Genomic DNA, 23,596 nt, shown 5'->3' with positions numbered 1-23,596 from the left:
AACTGACGTCATAAATTTGAAACAGGGTGTCAATTTATAAACATTGCTAGTGTGAAACATTGTAACTTGAAATGTTGTAAGTCGAGAACTGCCTGTACTGGTAGGCTTCCAAATTGCTTTAAAATTGTAAATATATTAATAAAACATTGTGTTCAACTCATACCTGTATATATAGTGGTGTTTCATTTTAATCATGGAAAGATGCAATTTTGGGCGGGGTTTAATCAGAGAATTCTGGGTTTTTTTAACAAAAAACCCGGATCCCTAGCATCACCCACAGCCAAATGAAAACCATACATTGCCACTTTATTGTCACTTCATTTACTGTGGTGTAGCTTTTTGCCCCAACTTTTGGCAACTTACACTGCCATCCTGGGATAATTGGTTATTACATAGGAAAACCTAGAAACCCCAGATGCTTTTTTTTTTTTTTTTTTTTTTTTTAACTTTCCCTTACACTAATATCAGGAGTGTAGTCTCACAGAACGTGAAATGCCTCTAAAACTGTGTCCAGTTTCAGCACACACTAAGCTCACGGTTGAGGTAAAATGTTCTTTTGTAGCTAGGGATAAGGTTCAAATGAAACTGTCTGTTTGGGAATAACAGATGCATTTGTGCATGCTGAACAGGGTGACATTACAGTCGCATAACAATGTACCAAGTGTCTCTTGTCTTTTCCCCTTGTGACTGCCACAAGGCCAGGATTACCCACAGAACTGAACTGCTGCAAGACATTACTTTCACAATTTACTATGCATTCTTTTGTCATGTGCTTATGTGGAATGTGTCTTAGTCCAGATCCTAACATAATGCCCTCGTGTCCGTTTACCTCCCTTATACTGTTGTATAGAATTCACACTGGAAGTCAAAATTTCAGAAGTAAAAGAATTAGAAAATAACCCTGTACTTTCTCAGTTAGAAGATGAGATTCCTCCCCGTGCCCCTTTTTAACATGGTGGGGGCCTTGCTTTATAGTTGAGCACAAGGCCAGGTCAGGGGAGAAGCAGGCAGGTGGGCAGCTGCTGTGACTCTGGCCCCAACCCGGGGTTGGGGTTGGGGTTAGGATTGGGATTGGGATTGAGGCTGGAACTGAAGCTGGAGCCAGAGCCACAGCTGCCACTTTCCCCTTGTTCCTCCCAGTACTTCTGCATGCTCTGCTACTCCTCCCCCACACCCCCAGTCTCCCCACAACCAACACTGCTTCTCTCTCTCTCTGCCCCCCTGTTGGCCTCACTCCTGCTTACCTTTGCTTTGCACCAGCAGGCTCTGTCCCTGCTCCAGCCTGGTGCATGGAGTATGGTTCCAGCCCAGCACCTAGCAGTGGTGCAGAGCAAAGGTAAGGGGTGCAGGGGGTTGAGTGTCAGGCAGTGGTGGGAGAGACTTTGGGGAGGGTGAAGATGGGAAGAAGGGGGGCAGGGACCTGAGGCTGTGGGTGGTAGAAGCAGCACGGAGAGGGAGGGCGAGACAGTGGAAGGGGAAATTGGGGCAATATGAGGCTGTGGAGGTGGGGTTGGGGCAGGCACAAGGGGGGGAGGTAAGTGTGTGGGGGGATAGGTGCCTGCCCCTCACTACCTGCCCCACTACTGCCCATCAGCCTGCCCTACCACATGTCCTCCTGTTGCCTCCCCTACTGTCTGCTTCCCCCTCCCCCCCCCGCAGTTAGTTGAGGGGGAATGAATTTAAGATGATCCTCCAATAATTAGATTCCATACATGGAAAATTATTATAATTTTATAAATTTTGTGGGTATAGAATCTAATTATTGGGGGGTTCATCTTACATTCAGGGTCCTTGTATTCAAGTAAATGCAGTACACATCGGCACTGTCTTCACATTGTACAGTTGAGAAATATTCATTGATGAATTATTCATCCGTATCTGTGGACTACGTATGCTGATGAGACTTATTCATCAATACTGTGGACTATGTGCACTGACAAGACTTTGTAGAACTTCATTTATGCCTTTTTTATGTAATAAATCAGTGGAAGAAACAGATGACAGCCCTGTCAATGTGAGACTGCCTGGTGGTATTAAGCCTCTTTAAAGACTATCTTTTCTCAAAGGAAGTAGGCGTTATTAGGGGGCCAAGTGTTGTCTCAACACAGTTTCTCAGTGCTTTACCTTGTGTAGAAACAAAGTCTGTTAGTATTGTTACAAATACCAAAATTTCTCTTCTCCATGGCATCTACGAAGGGATAGGCGTGTCTTTATTCCGAAATTTTATTCACGTGTTGAGAGTACCAAAAATTATGATATAACTTGAAAAGACCATGCAAACGGCTTGACAGGATTTATGAAAACAATGAGAGGTTCCTATACTAAAAAATAAAAATGTCACAAACTGTTTTGATTTATTTGTTTTCAGAAGCAAAGTAAGGATAGATTTGGGCTTGAAGGAGATGAGGAGTCAACAATGTTGGAAGAATCTGTTTCACCTAAGAAGTGAGTTTGCACCATTGAAAAATTTTTCTTTCCATAGGAGTGAATAAGTTTTGGACAGTTACCTTCATACCAGATATGTTTTAACACATATTTGTTTAAGGCAAGGTAGTTTAAAAAACCTGGTCTGTGTTCTACTCTGCAGAGTAAAACTTCATTTAAGAGATGCAGGGTTTGACCCAAGACTACTGCTTGGATCTAAATGTTCCCAGTGTGTGCTGATAAGCTGTGAACTATGATAATGAGAGTGTAATTCAGTGAAAAAATGTATGCTGGTCTGTATAAAAAATAAATGTAGTTAGTGTTATGTTGCATAGTCTGTCTTTGCATACTTAGACTAACTAGATTTTGGTAGCTTACATTTGCTGTGTTCACAGCTTTCATTGGAATTTGCATTCCACTGTATTTTCTGGCTCTTATCAAGTGAACTGTAAGCAATGTCATTAGCACACTTTTGTTTACTATGCAAGCAAAATCCACTGATAACATTTCAGATGCCATGAAAGGCAAGGTATGTGGATTTTGGCCCACAGTGCAGTTGAAGGAGAGAGGGCTGAAATTACTGTGACTTTTTTCAACAAGTTATTGCTATTTGAACCAAATTTATGCTAGTACCCCCAACAGTTGGAACTCTGATTTAATATGAGCAGTTGATTGTGTCTGTGCCTAATAGTAACTTTTATAGTTTGAAGTACATTTTGCCCATTATCTGATATACTGGCAAATGAAATCTAGGTTAGAATGGTCTCAAATTGCAGCCAGGGAAGTTTAGTTTAGATATTAGGAAAAACTTCCTCACTAGGCACATAAGAAAGCACTGGAACAGGTTACCCAGAGAGGTTGTGGAATCTCCACCATTAAAGGTTTTTAAGACCTGGCTAGACCATCCCCCTTGTCTGGGATGAACTAGTTGGAGATGGCCCTGCTTCAAGCAGGGGTTAGCCTAGATGACCTCCTGAGGTTCCTTTCAACCCTGATTTTCAATGATTGTGTGACTGTCAGATGCCAAATGTAAGTATATAGGTGAGTTACAAAAGAGGGCACCAATTTTGTCCCTGCTCTCAGCCATGCTTGGAAAGTCTTCCTGAAGCATTCATCTTTCTGTTTGATCATCCTGTTTGATGCATGGTTGAAACAAAACTGTTGTTTATGATTTTAATGCAAGTGACATGGCTCCCAACTTCAAAAATGTATCTTTGTAACTGCAGCAAAGTCATCATAATGAAGACATGAGGTGTCTTTCTGTTTTTTCTTCATGGCTTGTGCAGGTTGAAAAGGTTAATAAAAATTCATTTGTTAAAACACTTGAGGCTTTAGAAGCTGTAAAATGGCTAAGTGGAAGGAGTCTGACTGGAATTTAAGAGTTCCCTGCTTAGAAAACACAGGAAAATCAAAAATTAGTTTACAGGAGGTTAAAGGAGCTAATTTGTACTTTTCCTTTTCAGATCCACCATTCTGCAGCAACAGTTCAACCGAACAGGGAAGGTCGAGCATGGCTCAGTAGCACTGCCTGCGGTCATGCGTTCAGGCTCTAGTGGCCCAGAAACTTTCAACATTGGCAGTATGCCTTCGCCCCAGCAGCAGGTCATGATTGGGCAAATGCATAGAGGGCACATGCCTCCACTGGTGAGAAAACTAGGTGTTTAACATTCTTTTAAACCAATCTGGAGTGAGTTGTGTAGAGGTGTGCATGTGCACGCTTCCTGTTACTGTGTAATGACTGGGGAGTGAGTATGGGTTTGTCAAACCTTCAGCTAGGTTGCCTGATAAACTGCATGTTTGAATGTCCCTGTACTGTTTAGAACATGAGTGATCACTGTTTTAGCCAAAAGGGTCAGATGAGTGAGGCAAGGCCAGTTTACAGGCTGGGTTGAGCCCTGAGGTGCCAGAATACCCCCTCCTGGCCCCATAAGTTGGGCTTGGGGCCTTAGGGGTCTGGCACTAGCCTGCATGCCCAGATTAGGCACTGGGGGTCCAGTGCCACCCCTTCCTTCCCACTGTACTCCAGATTGGGTCCCAGGGGCCTTGTACTGCCTAAGCACGCTGGGATTGGGCCCTGACACCCAGCACTCCCCTTACCCAGCCTTGTGCCCTAGAATCTAGTGCTCAGGGACTGGGGTCTCCATGAGTTTGGAAATTTGGCAGGACATGGTGTTGTGGGCCAGGGGTTGAATACCCCTGATTTAGAATATTGCAATCAAATGCCACTTTTGAATTGTTTACCTTTTTCCCCTTTCTCTTGAAGCAGACTTGTTTTCCCTTAAATTAATTAAGGGAACTTTTACCATGCCTGGAAAAAAGAATAGGAACCTGGAATATTGAGTAAAAATGATATACATTTATATCCACATTTACATTGTCCTAAACACTCCTCTATTTAGACATCATTTTCAGCTTTGGATATTTCTGTTAGTCATTTCATGGAGTGTTTTGGTCATGTTTCAGGGTGCTCTATGCACTTGAATACAAAATAAATTTGTCAAAATAATTTGAAAACTGACCATATTTACTTGAATACAAATCAAGGTTGCGTTTCCCCCAAGTTGGCACAGGGGGTGGGGAACCCCCTTATTTTATAAGCAGGTACAAGAAAATCTCAGTAAATACATTGTCTGTCCTTAAACTTCTGCCAAAAGCAGTGTAAGCTCAGCAATAGAAACCAACTATGACGCTGATGAAATGCAGCCAGCATGAGCCTAACTATAAAACACATTGGGCAGACATGCTGGTTAGCGCAGCCCATCTGAGTAAGACATATGGGTGCCCATTAAATGCAGTTCCCCTCATTGCTGCCTTTTTTACAGCCACGGCGAGCCACATATGAGCTACTGTGTACATTTTGACTTCCTCTTCACTCCCACAGCTGAGCCGTGCCTTTCTTTCCCAGTTTCCAATGATTCTTGTTTCTTCACCAGCCTTAAATGCCTGGTAAACATCGCCAAACAAGCCGCCAAATGGTTCACCCAGAATCCTTCTGTCACCTGTTCTCTGTCTGTTGCATATGATTCGTGTGACCCCACCCTTCTTGAGGTGGAGCCAGGCCAGGTTACCCTGAACCTCCTCTGCATATACATTTTTGGAGGCTCCCAGGACTCATGGTGAGAACAGTCGGTTCCAGTCATGAGTGGGGGTTAGTCAGGACATGGATGCTTTGTGTAGGGGCACCTGGAATACACTCACATACTGAGCAGTGATGGGCTGTGACATCACCATGCCTTGAAATTCTGTTGGTTCTGCTGGGGCCCAGGACAATGAATTATATGATAAATCATGAGCCCTTTGGTTCTAGATTAATAATACGCATGATTTGTAGTATACTTACTTGGCAGGGGAAATACCACAGCCAAGATAATGTAATTAAATTGGCACTGTGTAGTAGAGAGTGCACCCTTGTCTGTATGCAGCTAGGACTACTTATAAGAGTCTCATAGTTATTTTTCTACTGGCTAGCTTCCAGCAGGAAGATCTCAGCTATATGGTGACTTCATGGAAATGGGAGATTCCTCCCTAGCTTGCTCCTGTGGCCATGTGGTTGAGGGCAAAAGAAACTCAGGGGGCATCTGAACCCCAGGCCTCCAGGCTTGGGCCTGTGTGTAGGATGCCTGCCAAAAGATCTGAAAGTATCTGAAGCCCCAGGCTGAGAAGTTTGGGGTGGAGGATACTTGCCAGCAGTAGGGCCATGTGTGGTTCTAGAATGATCGAAAGGATTTGGAACTGATCTGGCTGATTTGGCTAATTTGATCTTGGACACTAAATATTTTCCTTAAAAAAAATGGCTTGTACTGTATATAAGTAGATCCCAAAGTGCTCCTTAAAAGTGTATTTATGGAGTATCTGTACAGAAACTTAAAGTAGTTTCAGAAAAGGTAAAATGCATCAATTCTGGATGAACTAAGTCTATGGGTACCTGCAGTAATTAGCATCTATGCAAATTGCTACAGGTATGTTTTGGTATGCTTATTTTAAGGTCAGTGTTTTTGAATGTGTTTTTCAGTTTCACATGCTCAGGAAGAGCAGGGTCTGACAATAAGGAGTGGGGCGAGAGACTGCAGGGGGAAGAAGTTGGGAGGCGGGGCAGAGGGCAAGGGGGCTGCCTCACCTCCCAGATTTATTTTCTCTGCTGTACTAGTGGGAGGGAGACAAATTCAAGGCAAACCTCCAATAATTAAGCCCCGTACCTGAAAAATTGTAACAAATTTGTAAATTTTCTATATATAAAATCTAATTATTGGGGGTGATGTTATACTCAAGTAAAAACGGTATTTAATTTTAATTTATCTGTATAACTCTGTCAGTATCTATCAGTTTTTAAATATGGTGTCCAGTAAGATTCTTTTAGTTTAAAAGAGTGTTTAAGTAGGAAGGTCTGTATACATGTTCTCTATTCTCTATGCCCTGACAGTAGTCTAGTTTGGATCACCAGCAGTGTAATACAGAGCATCATTATGTTACTACTGTGTAGCAGCAAGTAATTATTTATTTTCATCTAAAATACTTCGGTCCTCTGACCACCTTATCACATCAGTGGCAATTTAATTTTAGATTTATTTTTAATGAAGCTAATGTAGTGTATTACTATGGAAAATTGATTACCATATCCTGGGAATAGATTAAAAACTCACATCAACATTCATATAAAATATGTTAGGAAAGCACTGGTACTCTCAATATTAGGTATGTTTGTGAAAATTCAACATTTTAGAAATACATACAATTAGAGGATTGCACAAAACATGTTAAACCATCTTGAGAAGGAATCAGAGGAATGTCTGAATGACCATATTCAATTGTTGGATGACATAGTTGAAAGGATAAGATGATTTCAGCCTCAGACTAGAACCATAACAAGAGAAATATCTAAGGATGCAAACAGGGTCCAGTGCTTACTGCCCCTGTTACCTCAAATGTCACTGACAATTATATCCCTCATTTTATATTTCAGGTAAAGAATTTATTGTTTTTTGCAAGCTTTTGGGCACAAAAAGGGTGCCTGAAAGAGGGGTATTTGTGCCTGAAAGCTTGCAAAGAACCATCTTTCTACCCAAAGAACCTTGTCTGCCTAATGCTTTGTTTAGTATTCAACATGAAAAGTTATGCCAGGTAACATAGACAGCAAGAATTATCACCTCTGTCAGAAAGCAGAAAAATTCTTGAGCTGATCTGTAAAATGGTAAATGGAATGCATTTTCTAATAATAACTGTATGCCTTACATAGACCTGTTCATAGCAAAATGTTATATTCAAGGAAGTTCCTGGGACTTTTCAGTCTCCTTTAAATAACTATAGAGTTTTTTTAGTTGTCTCTGTCAGTTAATAGAAATGACTGACTACATTGAAAAACCTCCTCATAGCTAAAGAAATTCCTTACTTGGGAGCCGATCAAGTTTTCTGAGGTTGTACAACCCTGTAAAAGAACAGTTACATACTTCAGAGATTCGATAGGTTTGCCGCCTTCCCCACTCTACCCCCTTTCCTCAGCCTTCGTCTCATGGGTATGAGCCTAATGACATGCACCAAAAAGCCAGATGCTGCTGCTTAGGGTTGTTACCACTGGGAATGTGTAAGGAAGTAAGTTATCCAGTAGGGTAACACTTATTTAATAAAAAAGGAAATAGAAGACAGCAAGGACAACAGGGAGCTGGGCTCAGATCCAGGAAGCTACTTAAGAGCTTAACTTCCTTTGATATCAGTGGATAGAAGTTGTGTGCCCCTAGCGGATCTACCTGAGCAGCTAAGTGTCATCTTGAACCTACTTGATATAGCAGTTAATATTGCAATTTATTGTGTACATCTGGGGTGCCCTTGTTTTGTTATTGTTCGTGCCCTTTCTCCCCCAGCTGGGAAAACAACAGAATACATACAGAGGGCTGTAATCCTTATCGGTCTATACAGAGCACCAGAGTGGTCTTAGAAGCCAGCCTGCCAATTCTGCCCCTGAAAAAATGCATGCCATTAATACTTAAGCTGTCATTCTTTGTTCTTTCTGATTAATGCAGAGGCAGTCTGCACATAAGATAATTTGAATAAAAACTATCATCATTTACATGATCTCATTTACTCTGTGGGTAGCATATAGCAGAAAACATCTAACATCTACCTAAATCACTGTTTGGATCTTGGCATACACCATTTTTCCTTGTTTCTCTCACAGACCTCAGCACAGCAGGCCTTGATGGGGACTATAAATACTAGTATGCATGCCGTTCAGCAGGCACAGGCTGACCTCAATGAAGTTGATAACCTACCACCTCTAGGACAAGACATGGTAAATTTCTTGATGCTGGAGAGTCATCTTAATGGTCAAAAGATTTCTTTCATACAACATGTTTATTGTCCCTAGATCTAGACTGGTATCTCTGTAGCTTTATAAATAAGATAAAAATCCTGTGTTTGATTTACAGATTCTGTGCAGGAAACTTGTTCTGTTTCACTCATGTGAACCTTTGGAAGCTGCATATTGAGTCTAGCTCTCCCTTCCTGCACATCTATGCAATTCCATTTATTTCAGTGAATCTCTGTTTTTATAACTGAAGGTAGACTTTTACCCAGCATATCTGAAAAAGCAGGTATACACCTCCCTCCTGGACATTTGGAGTAAGTAATTCCTGAGGGGAGAGACACTGAAGCAGTAACTATAAAACAAAGCGAACATACTGAGTACAGCACAGCTGGGTTTTTAGTTTCGGGTTTTGTTTGTTTTTTTCTTGTAGAGACAGTTCAGGCCCCTGAAGACATTAACACAAGTGTGCGTGATCCTGTCAGACATCTTGTGGCTTTTCATCCCTTTTCAGATACTTGGCTTGTCGAATCCACAAAATAGAACTGCCATCCTCTCTTCTGTGTCATTGGGCCATCTTGCTTATGGTGTTCATTCAGGGCAGTTGTTATGTAACGTACTGAAAAACTAAATTAAAAAGTATTTGGTGACATATTTGAACCTTAAATCTCATTTGCTGTAATTGCTTCTTTTTAAAAGCCTTTAGAAAGAATGAAAAACCTGTCAAGGACTTTATCTTACTACTTTGCTCTGTGTTCCATTGTAGTCCTTAATTCTCTGTCTTTGTTGGTCTTCAGGCATCGAGGGTATGGGTTCAGAACAAAGTAGATGAATCAAAGCATGAAATACACTCTCAGGTTGATGCCATCACCGCAGGAACTGCTTCAGTTGTTAATCTCACGGCAGGTAAGATACAGTGATGGACATTCCATAGCAGTGAGAATTTCAAATATGCATGTTCCAGCCTATTTTCAGCAAAACGGGACACATCTACATGTTCACATTACTGCGCATTAGACTAATAAAGAATCACTGTCTACATGTGCACAGCAATTACTGCACAGTAGATTAATTTAAAACTTTGTTTACTAGTACCAACAGATACAGATACTAGAAAATGGCACTTTAATGTGCCTAAGTGCACATGTAGATACTGACCCAGGAGCAAATTGTTCTTAGTCAGCCCAGGTAACAGTTGGCCACAGCTGCTGCTTGGCTTAGTCTCAAGCTCTGGGAGTCGGGGCGGGGGGAGGGGGAGAAAATGTCTCGTGGTTTCAGGGGCAACGCAAAGCCATACAAACCCAAAGTCCAGCAGATACCAGGACCCAGAGTCCCACAGCATGCCTCCTGGTGCCAGGATCCAGCTGAGTCTCAGCAGCCACAGGGCACAACTGCTGTCTCCCAGCCTCGGGGGTTTCGCGCACCCCTAATGCAAGGAGATGGCATCAGCTGAGATCTCCCAGCTATATATATGGCATGGCAGGAGGTGCGATTGTGTGGATCATGCATTAGATCTCATTGTGCCTTACCTGCATGTGTAGAGGGGCCCTCAGGAACAGGGCTCTGAAAAAGATATGAACAATGTATAGTACCCATTAGTGTGAGTCTCATCAAATAGTGGATATGGAATGAGAAGCAATCATGGGTCTCTTATTAAATTGGGCAGTACTGATGAGAAACGCATAATGTTGTGTAGAGGGAGAAGTAGTGGTTAGTTGACCGTAATGGTGGCTTGAAACATGTAGTTCACACTACATGTTGATAGACTGTGTCTAAATGCCTATTATTTGCGTTTGTCCTTCAGGTGACCCAGTTGACACTGATTACACAGCTGTGGGATGTGCAATTACAACTATCTCTTCCAACCTAACGGAGATGTCCAAAGGTGTGAAACTGCTTGCTGCCCTTATGGATGATGAAGTTGGAAGTGGGGAGGACCTCTTGAAAGCTGCTCGAACTCTGGCTGGTGCTGTCTCAGACCTGCTGAAAGCTGTGCAGCCCACTTCAGGAGAAGTAAGACTAGGGAAACTCTGAACTTTCCCATGCTTCTTGACTGAGGAGTAAGCTCAGTTAAACGATCTTTATATTAAGTTGGCTGTTCTCAGAGCTGTCTGCTTCATGGTTCATCCAGGAACCTCTCCTGACTACTACTTTTGTCTCCTACACCTTACCTCTGACTTCATGTCTTTTAAGTGCTGCAGCCAGTGATCTTAGAACAATCAATATTGTATGCAGCTCGAAGTAACCAGAAAAAAAATCTTGCTACTTAGAGCTGAAATAATGTGATATAGTATTAACTGGGTCATTGCAGGACCCCTGGCACGGCTTTATGAGCACTCGTGGTGCTCTGGTGTGGTGCCAGAGGACTGGAAGAGGGCCAACGTGGTTCCCATCTTCAAAAAGGGTAAGAAGGAGGACCTGGGAAACTATAGGCCAGGCAGTCTTACCTCGATCCTTGGCAAGCTGTTTGAGAAAATTATTCTGGCACACATCCACGAGGGGCCAGCAGGGGATTTCATGCTTAGGGGCAACCAACACGGGTTCATCAGTGGCAGGTCCTGTCAGACCAACCCGGTGGCCTTCTATGATCAGATCACCAAATCATTAGATGCAGGGGTAGCAGTGGACATAGTCTTCCTGGACTTTCGGAAGGCTTTTGACACTGTCTCTCACCCTGTTCTCATTAAGAAACTGGGGGACTGTGGTGTCGACACCCACACAGTCAAATGGGTCGCCAACTGGCTGGAGGGCCGCACCAGAGAGTGGTGGTGAATGGGTCTTTTTCAGCCTGGAGGGATGTAGGCAGTGGGGTCCCCCAGGGCTCGGTCCTCGGGCCCGCACTGTTCAACATCTTCATCAGTGATTTGGACGAGGGGGTAAAAAGCACCCTGTTCAAATTTGCTGATGACACTAAGATGTGGGGGGATGTGGGCATGCTAGAAGGGAGGAATAGGCTGCAATCGGACCTAGACAGGTTACAGGGGTGGGCGGATGAGAACAGGATGGGATTCAACACAGACAAGTGCAAAGTGATGCACCTGGGGAGGAACAACCAGCACCATACCTACAGGCTGGGGAACTCCCTTCTGGTCGGTACAGAGGCGGAAAAGGATCTTGGAGTCATCATTGACTCCAAGATGAACATGGGTCGGCAGTGTGGGGATGCAGTCAGGAAGGCCAACCGCACCTTGTCATGCATCCACAGATGCATCTCGAGCAGGTCCAAGGCAGTGATCCTCCCCCTCTATGCAGCACTGGTCAGGTGTGGTGCTGGCTCCTACCCTGGGGCTCTTTAAGAGGAGGCTAGATGTACACCTTGCTGGGGTCATTTGACCCCAGTACTCTTTTCTGCCATTGCAGGGGGTCGGACTTGATGATCTCAGGTCCCTTCCGACCCTAGAAACTATGAAACTACACTAATTGTGTATAAAACTTGGACCAATATATATTATTGTTGGATCTAAAGTCAGGATAGTTAACATCCATTGTTCCTGTTTCCTATTCATTGCTTCTTCTTACTTTATTCCTTTTTTAATTAAAAATTGAAGCAACTTGAATGTAATCCAATATAGCATTCTCTTCTGGTGGGAAATCTTGAAAAATATTTGGTTTCTTTTCTAACTGCAAGAGTAAATTACAGCATACTGGGAAATTAAGAACTGCCAGTATCTAATTAGACAAAATATCTAATTTGAACATTATAGTGTTGTGTAGTCACAGGAAACTAATCTTTCTATCAATATTTTAAGGAAATAAAAATTCTGTTGTCCAAGAGGAAACCAGGGTTACATCTCCCTAGTTCTTAGTTTATGGAAAAACCTCAGTAGAGATTTCAGTGGTGTTACCCTGTTTACAGTAATGTGCTTAAGTGCTTTTAAAGAATCCCAAAATTATAGAAAAGTTTTTCTTTGTATAAACCAGCTTATTTTGTATCCATTTGATATTTTTCTAGCCTCGCCAGACAGTTTTGACAGCAGCTGGAAGCATCGGGCAAGCCAGTGGGGAGCTCCTGAGACAGATTGGAGAGAATGAAACTGATGAAAGATTCCAGGTTAGAACATTTGAACTCTCAGTGCCAGAGCTCTGCACACAACCCAGTGGAGCGTGATACTGTATATAAAGTTGTTACAGTGTCCTAAGTCCACATGCAAATTTTGTTTTATTTGCTTTCTATAATTTTGTTCAAAACATAAACTAATCCAAGCCTTTTTTTATTTAAAAGTTCAGTTTTCTTTTATTTCTGTCATCCCTATTTTCTCTGGGTGAGGGCCATAGCTCATTTTTCAAAACCAGGGTGTTTGAATGGGTTTCAGGTAGGAGGATCAGAATTTTGGATGACTGCTAAACTGAAATGCAAAACTTTTATGGCTTTGTCATAACTTCTTTTATCTTCTCATCAAGATGCAGCTTGCCCATGGGGTGCACACAGCATGGTGCACGTCTGGAGCTACTACAAAAAATAGGACTTAAATCAGTGTCAAGCTCACTTGTTTTAGATGGGATTGAAGACCCCAGCTATTATTAAGGCTGTCTCTTGTTTCCATTTATAACAGCGTTTTTTCCATTGCTTATTAATTTGTCAAACTTTACTACTTTACTGGAAATTTTTGGGAGGGAATGAGGGGAGAGGAGCTACTGCTTTAAAAAGTTGTTATTATCCCCAGCTTAGGGAAGGGACCACTGGTATACCAATGGAAGTGGGGTGGAAGGACCCCAGGTGCTGGCCTGGTGGGATGCCCGGCTGGAGAGGCCACGATGCCTCCTGTGTTTGACCCGCCTGCCTGTATGTTTCTTTACCTGTTCCAGCTAGAAATTCTGGCCACTGCCCCTCCCCCAGCGTCCAGTGTGCCGCAATGTTAATTTCCCCACGGAAGTGCTTTGGGGTGGGAGGGGGATTCCTGTACCCTGCTCAGATCGTCCCTGAAGGGCACAATGCAGGCATTGGCCTCTGGGTGCCAGAGACCCACGGTACGCCATTGGAAAGGACTTGAAATTTGGCAGGAGGTGCCCATGTCAAGGATATGTATATGTCTTTTACCATTTTCATCTAATTCTACTCATAATTGGGCAAAATACAGCTTTAAAAAAATCCTGATCTGCACATGCTCGTTATAGGCCAGCTACAGCTTCTCAGCAAAAAAAAAAAAACCCTGCAGATGGCATCCACACTAAGCATACTGCAGTCTGGGTTTGAGCAGGACTTTCCCTGCAATTGCAGCTCTTGGCCACTGCCAGCTATGTCAGTACCACAGCTGAGAGCTCTGTAGCTTTACTGCTGTTTTATCTGGGCAGGGTAGAAGAGGAAGCTGCTTGGTTTGAATACGAAGGGGACAAGAGCTGGACCTATATTGGGAGCATAATTGTATTTGGACAAGGAGTATGACTGGACTGGAAAGATAAGGAACCTGAGACTGGCTGAGCAAAGGAAGTGGAACTGACGGTCAATGAAAGGAGCGGAAAGTAGACGAGTTAGAAATTGGCTGAGGACAAATTTATGGTTCCTCTGGGAACATCAGTTGGGCAGAGTATTGAGACCTGGTCTGAGCATTGCACAGATGACTGCAGACCCAAAGATAGCAAAATTGTCAGTCGAGATGCTGTGCTTCAATTGCCCCTGAGAAATTTTAGTTTTAAGTCTTAAACGTTTCATATTTGCATATAGTAGGAGAAACTGAACAGACGGGCAGCAAGGCTGAGAACCATTGTGGTGGGGAGAAAGAGGGTGCAGGAGAAAGTGGGAATGCTGTGATGCTGCCCAGGACTTGATAAGAACGTTGAAGGGGAGCCAGTGGTGGGAAGATTTAAGGGGAGAAGGGCGGGGGGAGGGGGAGGTGCAGCGCATGCATCAGTTGATGATAACTGAGCTTTTCAATCTCCCTCTCCCTGCCTGCAAACCAGCCAGAGGACCAATATAACCACAGTGTTATCAGCCCATCAAAAAATAAAAGGCTCTTTAGTTCAAGCTCTTCTTAAACAGCTTTTTCCAAGGAAGGAATGGAGGACATTACCAGCTGCCCTGTTGATTAGCTTCAAAAAGCCCTAAGCTGACACTATTCTGTCTGTCTGTCCCAGACTGACTAAACTTGAACCAGGTAGGCATCTGGGACAGACATTGTATAAACCAGTTTGACCCAAATCAGTTAAGTCTGATTCAACAGTACATTCAACCAGGTTTATCTCAAACCAGTTTCAGCCATTTTGAAACTGGTTTATATGTACTGAATTTATGTTCAGTTACATGTTTAAACCAGTTTCTGATCACTTAAACCGGTTATTGTGTAATGTCTGTCCCTAGCCATAATGAATAGTTGAATGAGGCAAGGATCCTGCTGAAAAATAGTTTGTTATTGATTAATTGAAGATTATGTCATAAGTAGTGTTCCGCATTTTCAGTTTTTATTTTAAAAAAAAAAAATTCCGTGAATTTTTCAGAGCTTATCTTCCAAACATAAAAAACAGGTTGAAATCAGGATAAAAGGAAAAAAAGAAAAAAAATCGGTTTAAATCAGGGAAAATAATAAATTTGTAGGGGGAAGGGGGCCTGAGCGTGCACATGCATGTGCACATGCACTCCCCCACGGAAAGTCTATGGGGAGGAGGGGCGGGGGGAAACTCACCACCCCCCCAGCCCAGCACTGGCCCCAGCTGCCTCCCCAAACTGGCCCCAACCCCAGCCCCACACCACTTAGGGGGGCTGGGATGGGGCCAGCCTCAGTTACGCCACCAGGCCGGAGGGGGCAGAGTTCCTGGGACCCTGCACCCGCCTCACCAGGCACTGCCCAGCTGTGTGTGTGTGTGTGTGTGTGTGTGTGTGCGCGCGCGCGCACGTGCGCTCACATGAGCGCTTAATTGAAAAAATCTCTTTTTTATCAGATTTGATCTCTGTGTAGAGTCTGCAAGTATAAAACTTTGGAAAAACTGATGTGAATGAAATTATTCTTGTAACAAGCATGATCTCTTTAAGAAGATTATCATTTTCAGTTAATAAAATAGGCTGCCTGTGTGGATTTATACTGTAATAGCCATTAGCATTTTAAAACCACGGCCTTGAAATGTTATGTAGAAGTTAAATGTTATATAGAAGCATACCTGGATTTTTTTTCTTGGTGCCAAGAGCTGATCTGCCTGAGAACCAAAGGGAAATAATTTACAGCAGTAGATAGATCTCCAGAGTGTGCCGTTTTCAGGACATATGCCAAGAGAACTTAAAGGCCAGTTAAAACACTTTATACAGCAATAAAGCCGTCTGCAAGTCTGGACAGTTCTAGCTTGTCCTCTAATGTATATTTTAGCCCTCTGCATTCATGTAGTCAAATATTGCAGCTATTTTTGAGAGTTGGGAAGAAGAAACAGGGACATTTTTCTGGCCTTCTAGTTTTTTTTAGAGGGCTTTTTCTTTTTAACCATAACTTTGAGACTTAAGCACTTTTACTTTATTCCCCAATTAAATTCAGTGTACAAATGGCATAGTGTCTTTTTGTATAAAATTGAGATTGTTTTAATACTAATTGTTTACACGGTTCACTATGGCTGTATAAACGCCATAGTTTTGGACCTGTAGGCAGCAGTTCTGTTAGTGCATTGATGTAGCAGGTTAAAGTTTCTCTTTCAGCACCTGCCCACTTAGTACGCTTGTTAGTTAGTCACACTCACATACTGTCTGTTAGAGCACGTTGCTAAACAAAAGAATATTGTGACTTGGAAGTTCTTCATCCCACTAAAACAATGAAGCATACTGAATGCAATTTCTTAAGTAGGAAACTGGGAAAAAAGTCTTCTGAAGTATAGCATTGCAAGTATTAAACCAGCTGGGCCTACCTGCAACTCATGGAAGGCAGGGCCACGCTGATCATGTGCACTAATCTTAGGGGGTGACAGAGGGATTCTGGGTGAACTGTTTGGGGCCGTTTGGTGATGTTTGCCAGGCATTTAAGACTGGTGAAGAAACAAAAATAATTGAAAACTGAGAAAAAAAAAGGCACAGCTCTGCTATGAGAGTGAAGAAGTCACCAAAATGTTTGCAGTGTAGTGACTCACCATGACCAAGAGTAAGTGGTGAAGGGAATTGTGCTTAATGGGCAGTACCGTACATCTTATTCAGATGGACTGTATTAACCTATTCATAGTTGGTTTCTATTGCTGAGCTCATGCATTTTTTGGCAGCAGTTTAGAGATAGACAGTATACTTAGTGAGATGTCCTTTTATGTGCGTATGAAATGACAGGCTTTTTTCCCCATGGCAAGTGGGAGAAATAACCTTGTCTTGTATTCAAATTAATATGGTACTTGGGATTTAGTATAGTGGAAGAAACTGAGCTACAGTTTTTGGTTGAAGTCTTCATCCTTCCCTTGGGTACTAGATGTAACTACTCTGTACCACTTAACCAGTAAATAGGTAGTTTTGAGCAGGTATGCCTAGTAGTTAACTGTGTATTCTTTGAGTAATATAGTCCTGTGTGTTAAAATTGAGAATGCAGCTCTTAAATAACATTTCAATATATTTTGTTGTTATGTTGTATTTTTTCACCATAAATCTAACCACTTCCAAATGGCAATTTGATGACTTAGTTCAGTAACCTCTTACAGGCCATAAAGCCATATGTCCCCCTGTCCCTGCTTCCCCCATCACCTCCCCTGTCCCAGCCTGTCCTCTTGTAAAGAGTAGAACTTTTTTGGATAATAGCAATGTTTCATTAATTGTCTGTCACAGTTTGACTTTGTAAATGAGAGCTGCTTTAAGTCATCTTAAAATCAGGACATTTGAGTTTAATGTTAACTAATCCAAATATCAGTGGCAATGATTTGTTTTACCCAAACCCAGTTTTACCCTTTCTTTTGCTAGGATGTACTGATGAGTCTTGCCAAAGCTGTTGCAAATGCTGCTGCCATGTTGGTACTGAAAGCTAAGAATGTGGCTCAAGTTGCCGAGGATACAGTCCTGCAGAACAGGGTTATTGCTGCTGCCACACAATGTGCACTCTCCACTTCTCAGCTTGTGGCTTGTGCCAAGGTAAGTTTAACAATGTTAATGAAGGTTGGGCAGGGAAGGGACAGCCATTACAGTGCATTCCCCACAGTGTGTTCCCAGTCCTCTTGCTTTCTCCTAATACTCCAAATGCAATGCTAAAATCATGGAATCATAGAAGTAGGGTCGGGAGGGACCCTGTAGATCTTCAAGTCTGACTGCCTGCCTGGGCAGGAGAAAAAACTGGGCTCAAATGATCCCAGGTAGGTAGGCATCAAGCCTCCTCTTAAAGACCCCCAGGGTAGGAGCCAGTTCCCTCTTGGTGAATACCTAGGGTGATAGGCAGACAAGGTTCTTTGGGTGAATCAGATATCTTTTATTAGACCAACTTGAATAGTTGGAAAACAATTATTAAGCAAGCTTAATAGGGTGATAGGGCATTTATACACATACATTTGCTCCAACATGCTGGAAATCCAGTGCGTCAGAGCAGACTCGATTGAGTTTGCTAAGCACGCCAGCTGGTGCACCCTGCTCTGTTGCATACATTTGTATAAATGGCGACATGCACATCAGTGCTAAGAAAGCGGTGGCAATGTGCTTTGAAACTAAAACACCTTCAATGTGTTTTAGTTCAAAAGTGCACTGCCGCCATTTTCTCGGTGCAGAAACACATTTAGCTGTTTATACAAATGCATGCGACACAGTGCCAGGCCCTATTAAAAGCGCTCAGCACTGCATCACATGCATGTGTGCACACACCAAATAGAGCTTTTGCCAGAAGATGAAGCTCTGCCCAGATAGCCTGAGTTTCACCCTCAGAATAGCTAAGGAACTGAATACTCTCTTCACCCCCGTTTATCACTGCTACTTGTGAGCATTGCACAATACAGCACACTATGGCAGTGATTAAAAGGACTGTTAGGGTACATCCAGAACAACATTTACATGTGGTTTGTGGCACCTCAAAGCTGTTCTTGGTTTGTGGCACCTCACCGCAGCACACGTGCACATGTTTGTTTCAATGCTAATTTGACATGGGACGGTCCTGGTCACAAAAAAATAGCAGTATGGTGCACATGGTAGCAGCGCACACCACCAGAAACAGAGCCTGGCTGTCCTGGCTTGCCAGAAGGGTTCCATTCAGCCATATCAGCACTGCTGCTGCCCCAGGCTGCTGGCCCCAGCCTTCCCTACCCCACCCAGGACCATTTGGCATGTGCCAGAGTACATGTGCAGGAGCATGCCCTGGGACATGAAGCAGCAGCACAAATATGTGCTGCCGCTATTTGTGCCACAGCAAACACATGGCCTTATATGTGCACACTCAGCTGGACTGTTCTTAGTGTCTTCTTTCATTTATATTCCCCTTTTGCAGAACCTCCCAGTAGGTGGGATCACTAGTGCAGAGCTTCTGAACCAGTGATCATGGCACTTCTGAGTAGGCTCATAAGCCACATTAAAATGCATTTATGATGTGTACATGGTTCAGGTTAACACGTATTGTTTACATAAATGTATTTCTAGTTTTTGTGTTTCTAATTTTCTAATTTTTGTATTTAAAAAATAAAACTGTAAAAAAAAAAAAAACCCCAAAAAACCCCAAAATCCAGTTGCATCCATCAGCTCAAGCTGGAATTGGGTTGCAAGACTGGGAATTACTGCTCTAATGTATTGGTATGATAATGATTTCTAATTAATCTGTTTCTAGTTTGATTACTAGTTAGGTAACTGCACATCAAAAGTCAGTTTAGAGAATATGAAATGCTGCCATCGTTCCTCAGGAAAAATGCTTGAGATTTACTGCTGTTGATGAAAATATGCTGAGAAACACGGCTTGCCTGTGAAACTGTGTGAAATGCTCATCAAAGCCTATATCCAAGATGTATTCACCTGAAATTTTTCATTAAATTGAAATTCAAGCCAAGTTTGTGGTCAGAGACTTAAGCGTATCTGGCCAAATTTATGGTTCCTGTGGGAACATCATTTGGGCTGAGTACTGAGACATGATCTGGGCATTGCATAGATGAGTGCAGACCCAAACAAAGTACATCTGCAATGGTGCTGCTGTGCTCCACTTGCCCCTGGGAAATTTTAGTTTTAAATCTTAAATGTTTCGTATTTGTATATTCTGAGTACCTGTTTTGACATCAGCAGGTTTGGCTTCCTTAGGGTTAATTGCAGCTGGAAAATGAGTATCCAGCTATTGTAAAACATCCAAGAGGATTATAATAAAATGAAAAACCAATTCTTGTATTAAATTTTCAATATTTTCTACTTTATTGCTTTGGTTTCAGGGGCCTTCTGTAGCAAATAAGTATGAGCTGTCATTAATTAGACTTGATGTTCTTACTGCTTCTGAATTTATTTATGGAGGCATGAGGCACTCCATGGCACCTTTTTTTTCTGCTGGGGAAATTACACGCTCAGTTTACTCCCTTTGCCAGTAGCTTACTTGAAATGCCTAAATTGTATTATCTGGCGCTTTATTAGTGGACATTCATTGGTTGCTTATCTTGTCATTTTGTCTTGTACTTCCTGGCATACTATTTTGAATGTTTTCATCCAAGAGTTGTTCTTGGCTCTATCAAAATAATGACTGGCATTAGGAGACTTTCCAATGCCAGTTTCAATTAAAACATCCATATAAGATGGCAGTTAATATATGGTAGTAATCGTTCTCCATATGAAATTCTAAGATATAGGGTTGTTCAGAATAAGTATGCTATCTTGCAAGACTTTGGGACCCACCTGTCCTTCAGAACCATCCTCCCTGTTTCTCTATTTGTTCTGTTGTCCAAATAAATATTGACAGAAAAGAGGCTAGGGCATTTTTAACTCCTTTATGGCCAGAGTGAACAATATTAATTACTCAGCTTTGGTTGCTTTTTCTTATAAAAGCAGATAGCTGTACATCTTCTACTATGGTGGGCCATTGTCAGGGAGTGCAAATCTAATGACAGCTTCTATGTATCTGGATTCCCATGTGCTGAATTGAAATACACTACACATAATCTGCTACTAATAAAAACAACTACCTTGAACATACACAGAGTTGGTTCAGTATGATAAACTCATTGTAGCTCACGTGGTATAGTGACCCAAGCATATTTTCCATAGGAGAATGGTATGTAAAATACACTATCTTGAGCACCGAGGAGATGAATGTGTCACTGGTTGCTTGGTAACTTTCTGCCTATTAAACCTTTTCTTAAAACTTGTGTTCTCTTGCAACGTAGGTTGTGAGTCCCACCATCAGCTCCCCTGTGTGCCAGGAACAGTTGATTGAGGCTGGGAAACTAGTGGATCGTTCAGTGGAGAATTGTGTCAGAGCCTGCCAGGCTGCCACAGATGACTCTGAGTTGCTGAAGCAGGTCAGCGCAGCAGCCAATGTAGTCAGCCAGGCCCTGAATGACCTCTTGCAGCATGTCCGCCAGTTTGCCAGCAGGGGAGAACCCATTGGACGCTATGACCAGGCAACAGATACCATCATGTGTGTGACTGAAAGTATCTTCAGTTCAATGGGAGATGCTGGTGAGCTGCTTTACCTTCATTCTGTTTCTTTTGGGATAGTTTGACTCAGGTGTCCTCCTGAGAAGACATATATGCATGTTAAGTAACGCAAGTCAGAAATTCTTCTTAAGGTGTATGATAGTGCCTCCTTATCAGCTGTTCAAACAAAAATATAAAATAGACAAAACACCCATAAGTACATGTTTAGGGGTTTTCTAAGTGACAGAACGGTTACGTAGAGGGCTCTGCTGGCATAGCTAATATCAGGCCTGATGAAACGAAACATATGATGGGCCAGTTAAGGGAGGGTCTGGCTGAATTGAGCTACTCCACATTATGAGGATATATAGTAGTTGTATATCTCTTAAATCTAACAACAGCCTACTATTAAACAATAAGTTAGCTATTTTAGTCTTTACCAGTGCTATGTTCCCTAAAATGTATTTACCTGCCTATAGCCCAGGGCAAGAATTTTGTTTCTATTGTATACTTGATTTTTATGACATTTTAACCCTTTACATTGTGTGTTTTTCAAATTGTGTGCTTTTTTGAAAGATCATGGCCCATGAAACCATCTAGGTCTGGAGACCTAACGTTTGATAGTGTAATGAACTTAACAATGCTCTCTGTTTACAGAAATATAAAATAAATTAGTTGAAACAGAAGTATTCTAAGTAAAGAGCCTTATGAGGTGTCTTAATATAATTAAAGGGAAAGCATCAATTTGAAATCTAGCTGGCTAATAAAAGGATTAAAACAGCTTAATATTTGAAGCACAGGACTCTTATTCCATATGAAAGTTTGTGGTTCTGGACTCATGTTTACCTGGGTTTTTTTCCCTTCTGTTTGTGTAATATATTCACACAAACTGAGGCAACTGAAAATATTTCATTACACTATGACTGTTTTATGGTCATTGTTATATGCACTGTGTGAAATCAGTAATCTTTCCCCCATTATAGTCATAGTGATATTAGGTGTAAGAATGACATCAGTATTTCGGAGGTTTGAGTTTTTTATAGACCTAGTTCTATCAATCGTGTTATACTTGGATATGAGAAAAAGTATGAATAAGGTAGGTTTGGCAAATTTGGTGGCTTCAATGTAAGGAAAAAAGTTCTTGATTAAAGTTGATGAGTGATGGGGTGTTTGCTGAGATGATATCAAGAATCGCAAAAATATTGATTACTAAGCGCTCCAATCCTCAAATTGGGAACTGCACTACAGTGTTCTAATTCTTTAATTGAGCACCTTGCAAAAGAAACTAAGATGCGTCAACCAAAATGTTCTTTCTTGTATGTATATACCATGTGTATGAATTATCTGTGTGTAAACTATTTTGTATCTGGCATTTTGACTCGTAGTCCATATCACTACAGTCAAGCCATCAGGTAGTGTTAATATTGACAGCCATGTGATTGTGGAGCTTTGCTAAGTTTTTCAGTATAGAATACTGAGACCCAAACAGCTTGAGGTATTCATCAGCTTTTTAATGATGGCTTGTTGAACTCTTGATCCAATGGGCAAACTTCTAAGTGTTTGGGTTAGCAAAAAAGGTGTGTCTTGTAATTATTCAAATAATAGATAAGTATTTTTGTTCTTCCTTTGATTTTCGCTCTTTCCTTTGATGATATTACAGCAAGGCTGTAATGGCTGTAAAAATGGCTTATGTCAAATGCAATGTCAGCCACCCTGCTTACTGTGTTAGGTTTTCACTACAAAAATGACAAACTAGGAAACATCTGTACAGGTTTCTAGGAAGTCCTGTATTCAGTCAACTGTTCTTGATGTGGCATGGGGTAGGGGGAATAGGCTAAGAAGTACTTGTTTATAAACTTTGTTAACTTCCCACAGTATCACAGATACACCTGTATTGCTGTGTGGGAAGTATTGGAATGTCTTTTTGCATGTCAAAGCTATTTTGAACCACATACAGTTGAGACCCCTTAAATGCCACTTTGCCTTTGAACTAAACTCTTGCTGCCTACTTGGATAACCTTTGGTGGGGAAAAAAGGCTGAACAGTTAATTGCAAAGCTATGATGGATTCAGTTTGAGTTAGGTGAAGTAGCAGTTATACATGTAAAGTGAATTTGTTCTAAAAATGGTTGATGGACTTCAGAAACACATCTGTGCTTGACCATGGTAAATAAGTAAGCTTAATGTATTAATGTGACTTATAAATGTATACCCTTTTTCAAAATGAAACCTTAAATTTTAAATGAATGGATGCTGAGTTACTTCTTCCTGAAATATTCAGTTATTCTATTCAGGTCTATTCAGGGAGAAGCAAGAAAGCCAATTATTTTCCATACCCTGTATTTCTTATTACTTCCTTGATTAGTTCTGTTGTTATCCAACTGCGGAGGTTTCTTTCTAAATCTTCTAAGCCAGGGATGC

General features: G+C 41.8%; 1 protein-coding gene across 3 annotated transcripts in view; it reads left to right on the top strand.

Annotated features, from left to right (window-relative positions):
* The window catches only part of TLN2 (talin 2), a 247,679-nt gene that overhangs the window by 84,783 nt on the left and 139,300 nt on the right, over window positions 1-23,596 (top strand). For 2 of the 3 annotated variants that reach the window (XM_019533415.1, XM_019533414.1), the window contains exons 12-19: window positions 2,369-2,445; window positions 3,888-4,068; window positions 8,594-8,707; window positions 9,517-9,625; window positions 10,524-10,732; window positions 12,672-12,770; window positions 17,562-17,729; window positions 20,924-21,218. In XM_019533415.1, the coding sequence (XP_019388960.1) occupies window positions 2,369-2,445; window positions 3,888-4,068; window positions 8,594-8,707; window positions 9,517-9,625; window positions 10,524-10,732; window positions 12,672-12,770; window positions 17,562-17,729; window positions 20,924-21,218 (1,252 nt within the window). Of the gene's footprint in view, window positions 1-2,368; window positions 2,450-3,887; window positions 4,069-8,593; window positions 8,708-9,516; window positions 9,626-10,523; window positions 10,733-12,671; window positions 12,771-17,561; window positions 17,730-20,923; window positions 21,219-23,596 lie in introns of all 3 variants that reach the window. The other variant, XM_019533416.1, reaches the window with a different exon arrangement.

This window comes from Crocodylus porosus, unplaced genomic scaffold (assembly GCF_001723895.1).
Source record: "Crocodylus porosus isolate Cpor-Errol unplaced genomic scaffold, CroPor_comp1, whole genome shotgun sequence".
Classification (NCBI taxonomy): domain Eukaryota; kingdom Metazoa; phylum Chordata; order Crocodylia; family Crocodylidae; genus Crocodylus; species Crocodylus porosus.
Note: the sequence above shows the minus strand (reverse complement) of the source record. Positions and strands in the feature narration are given on the sequence as shown.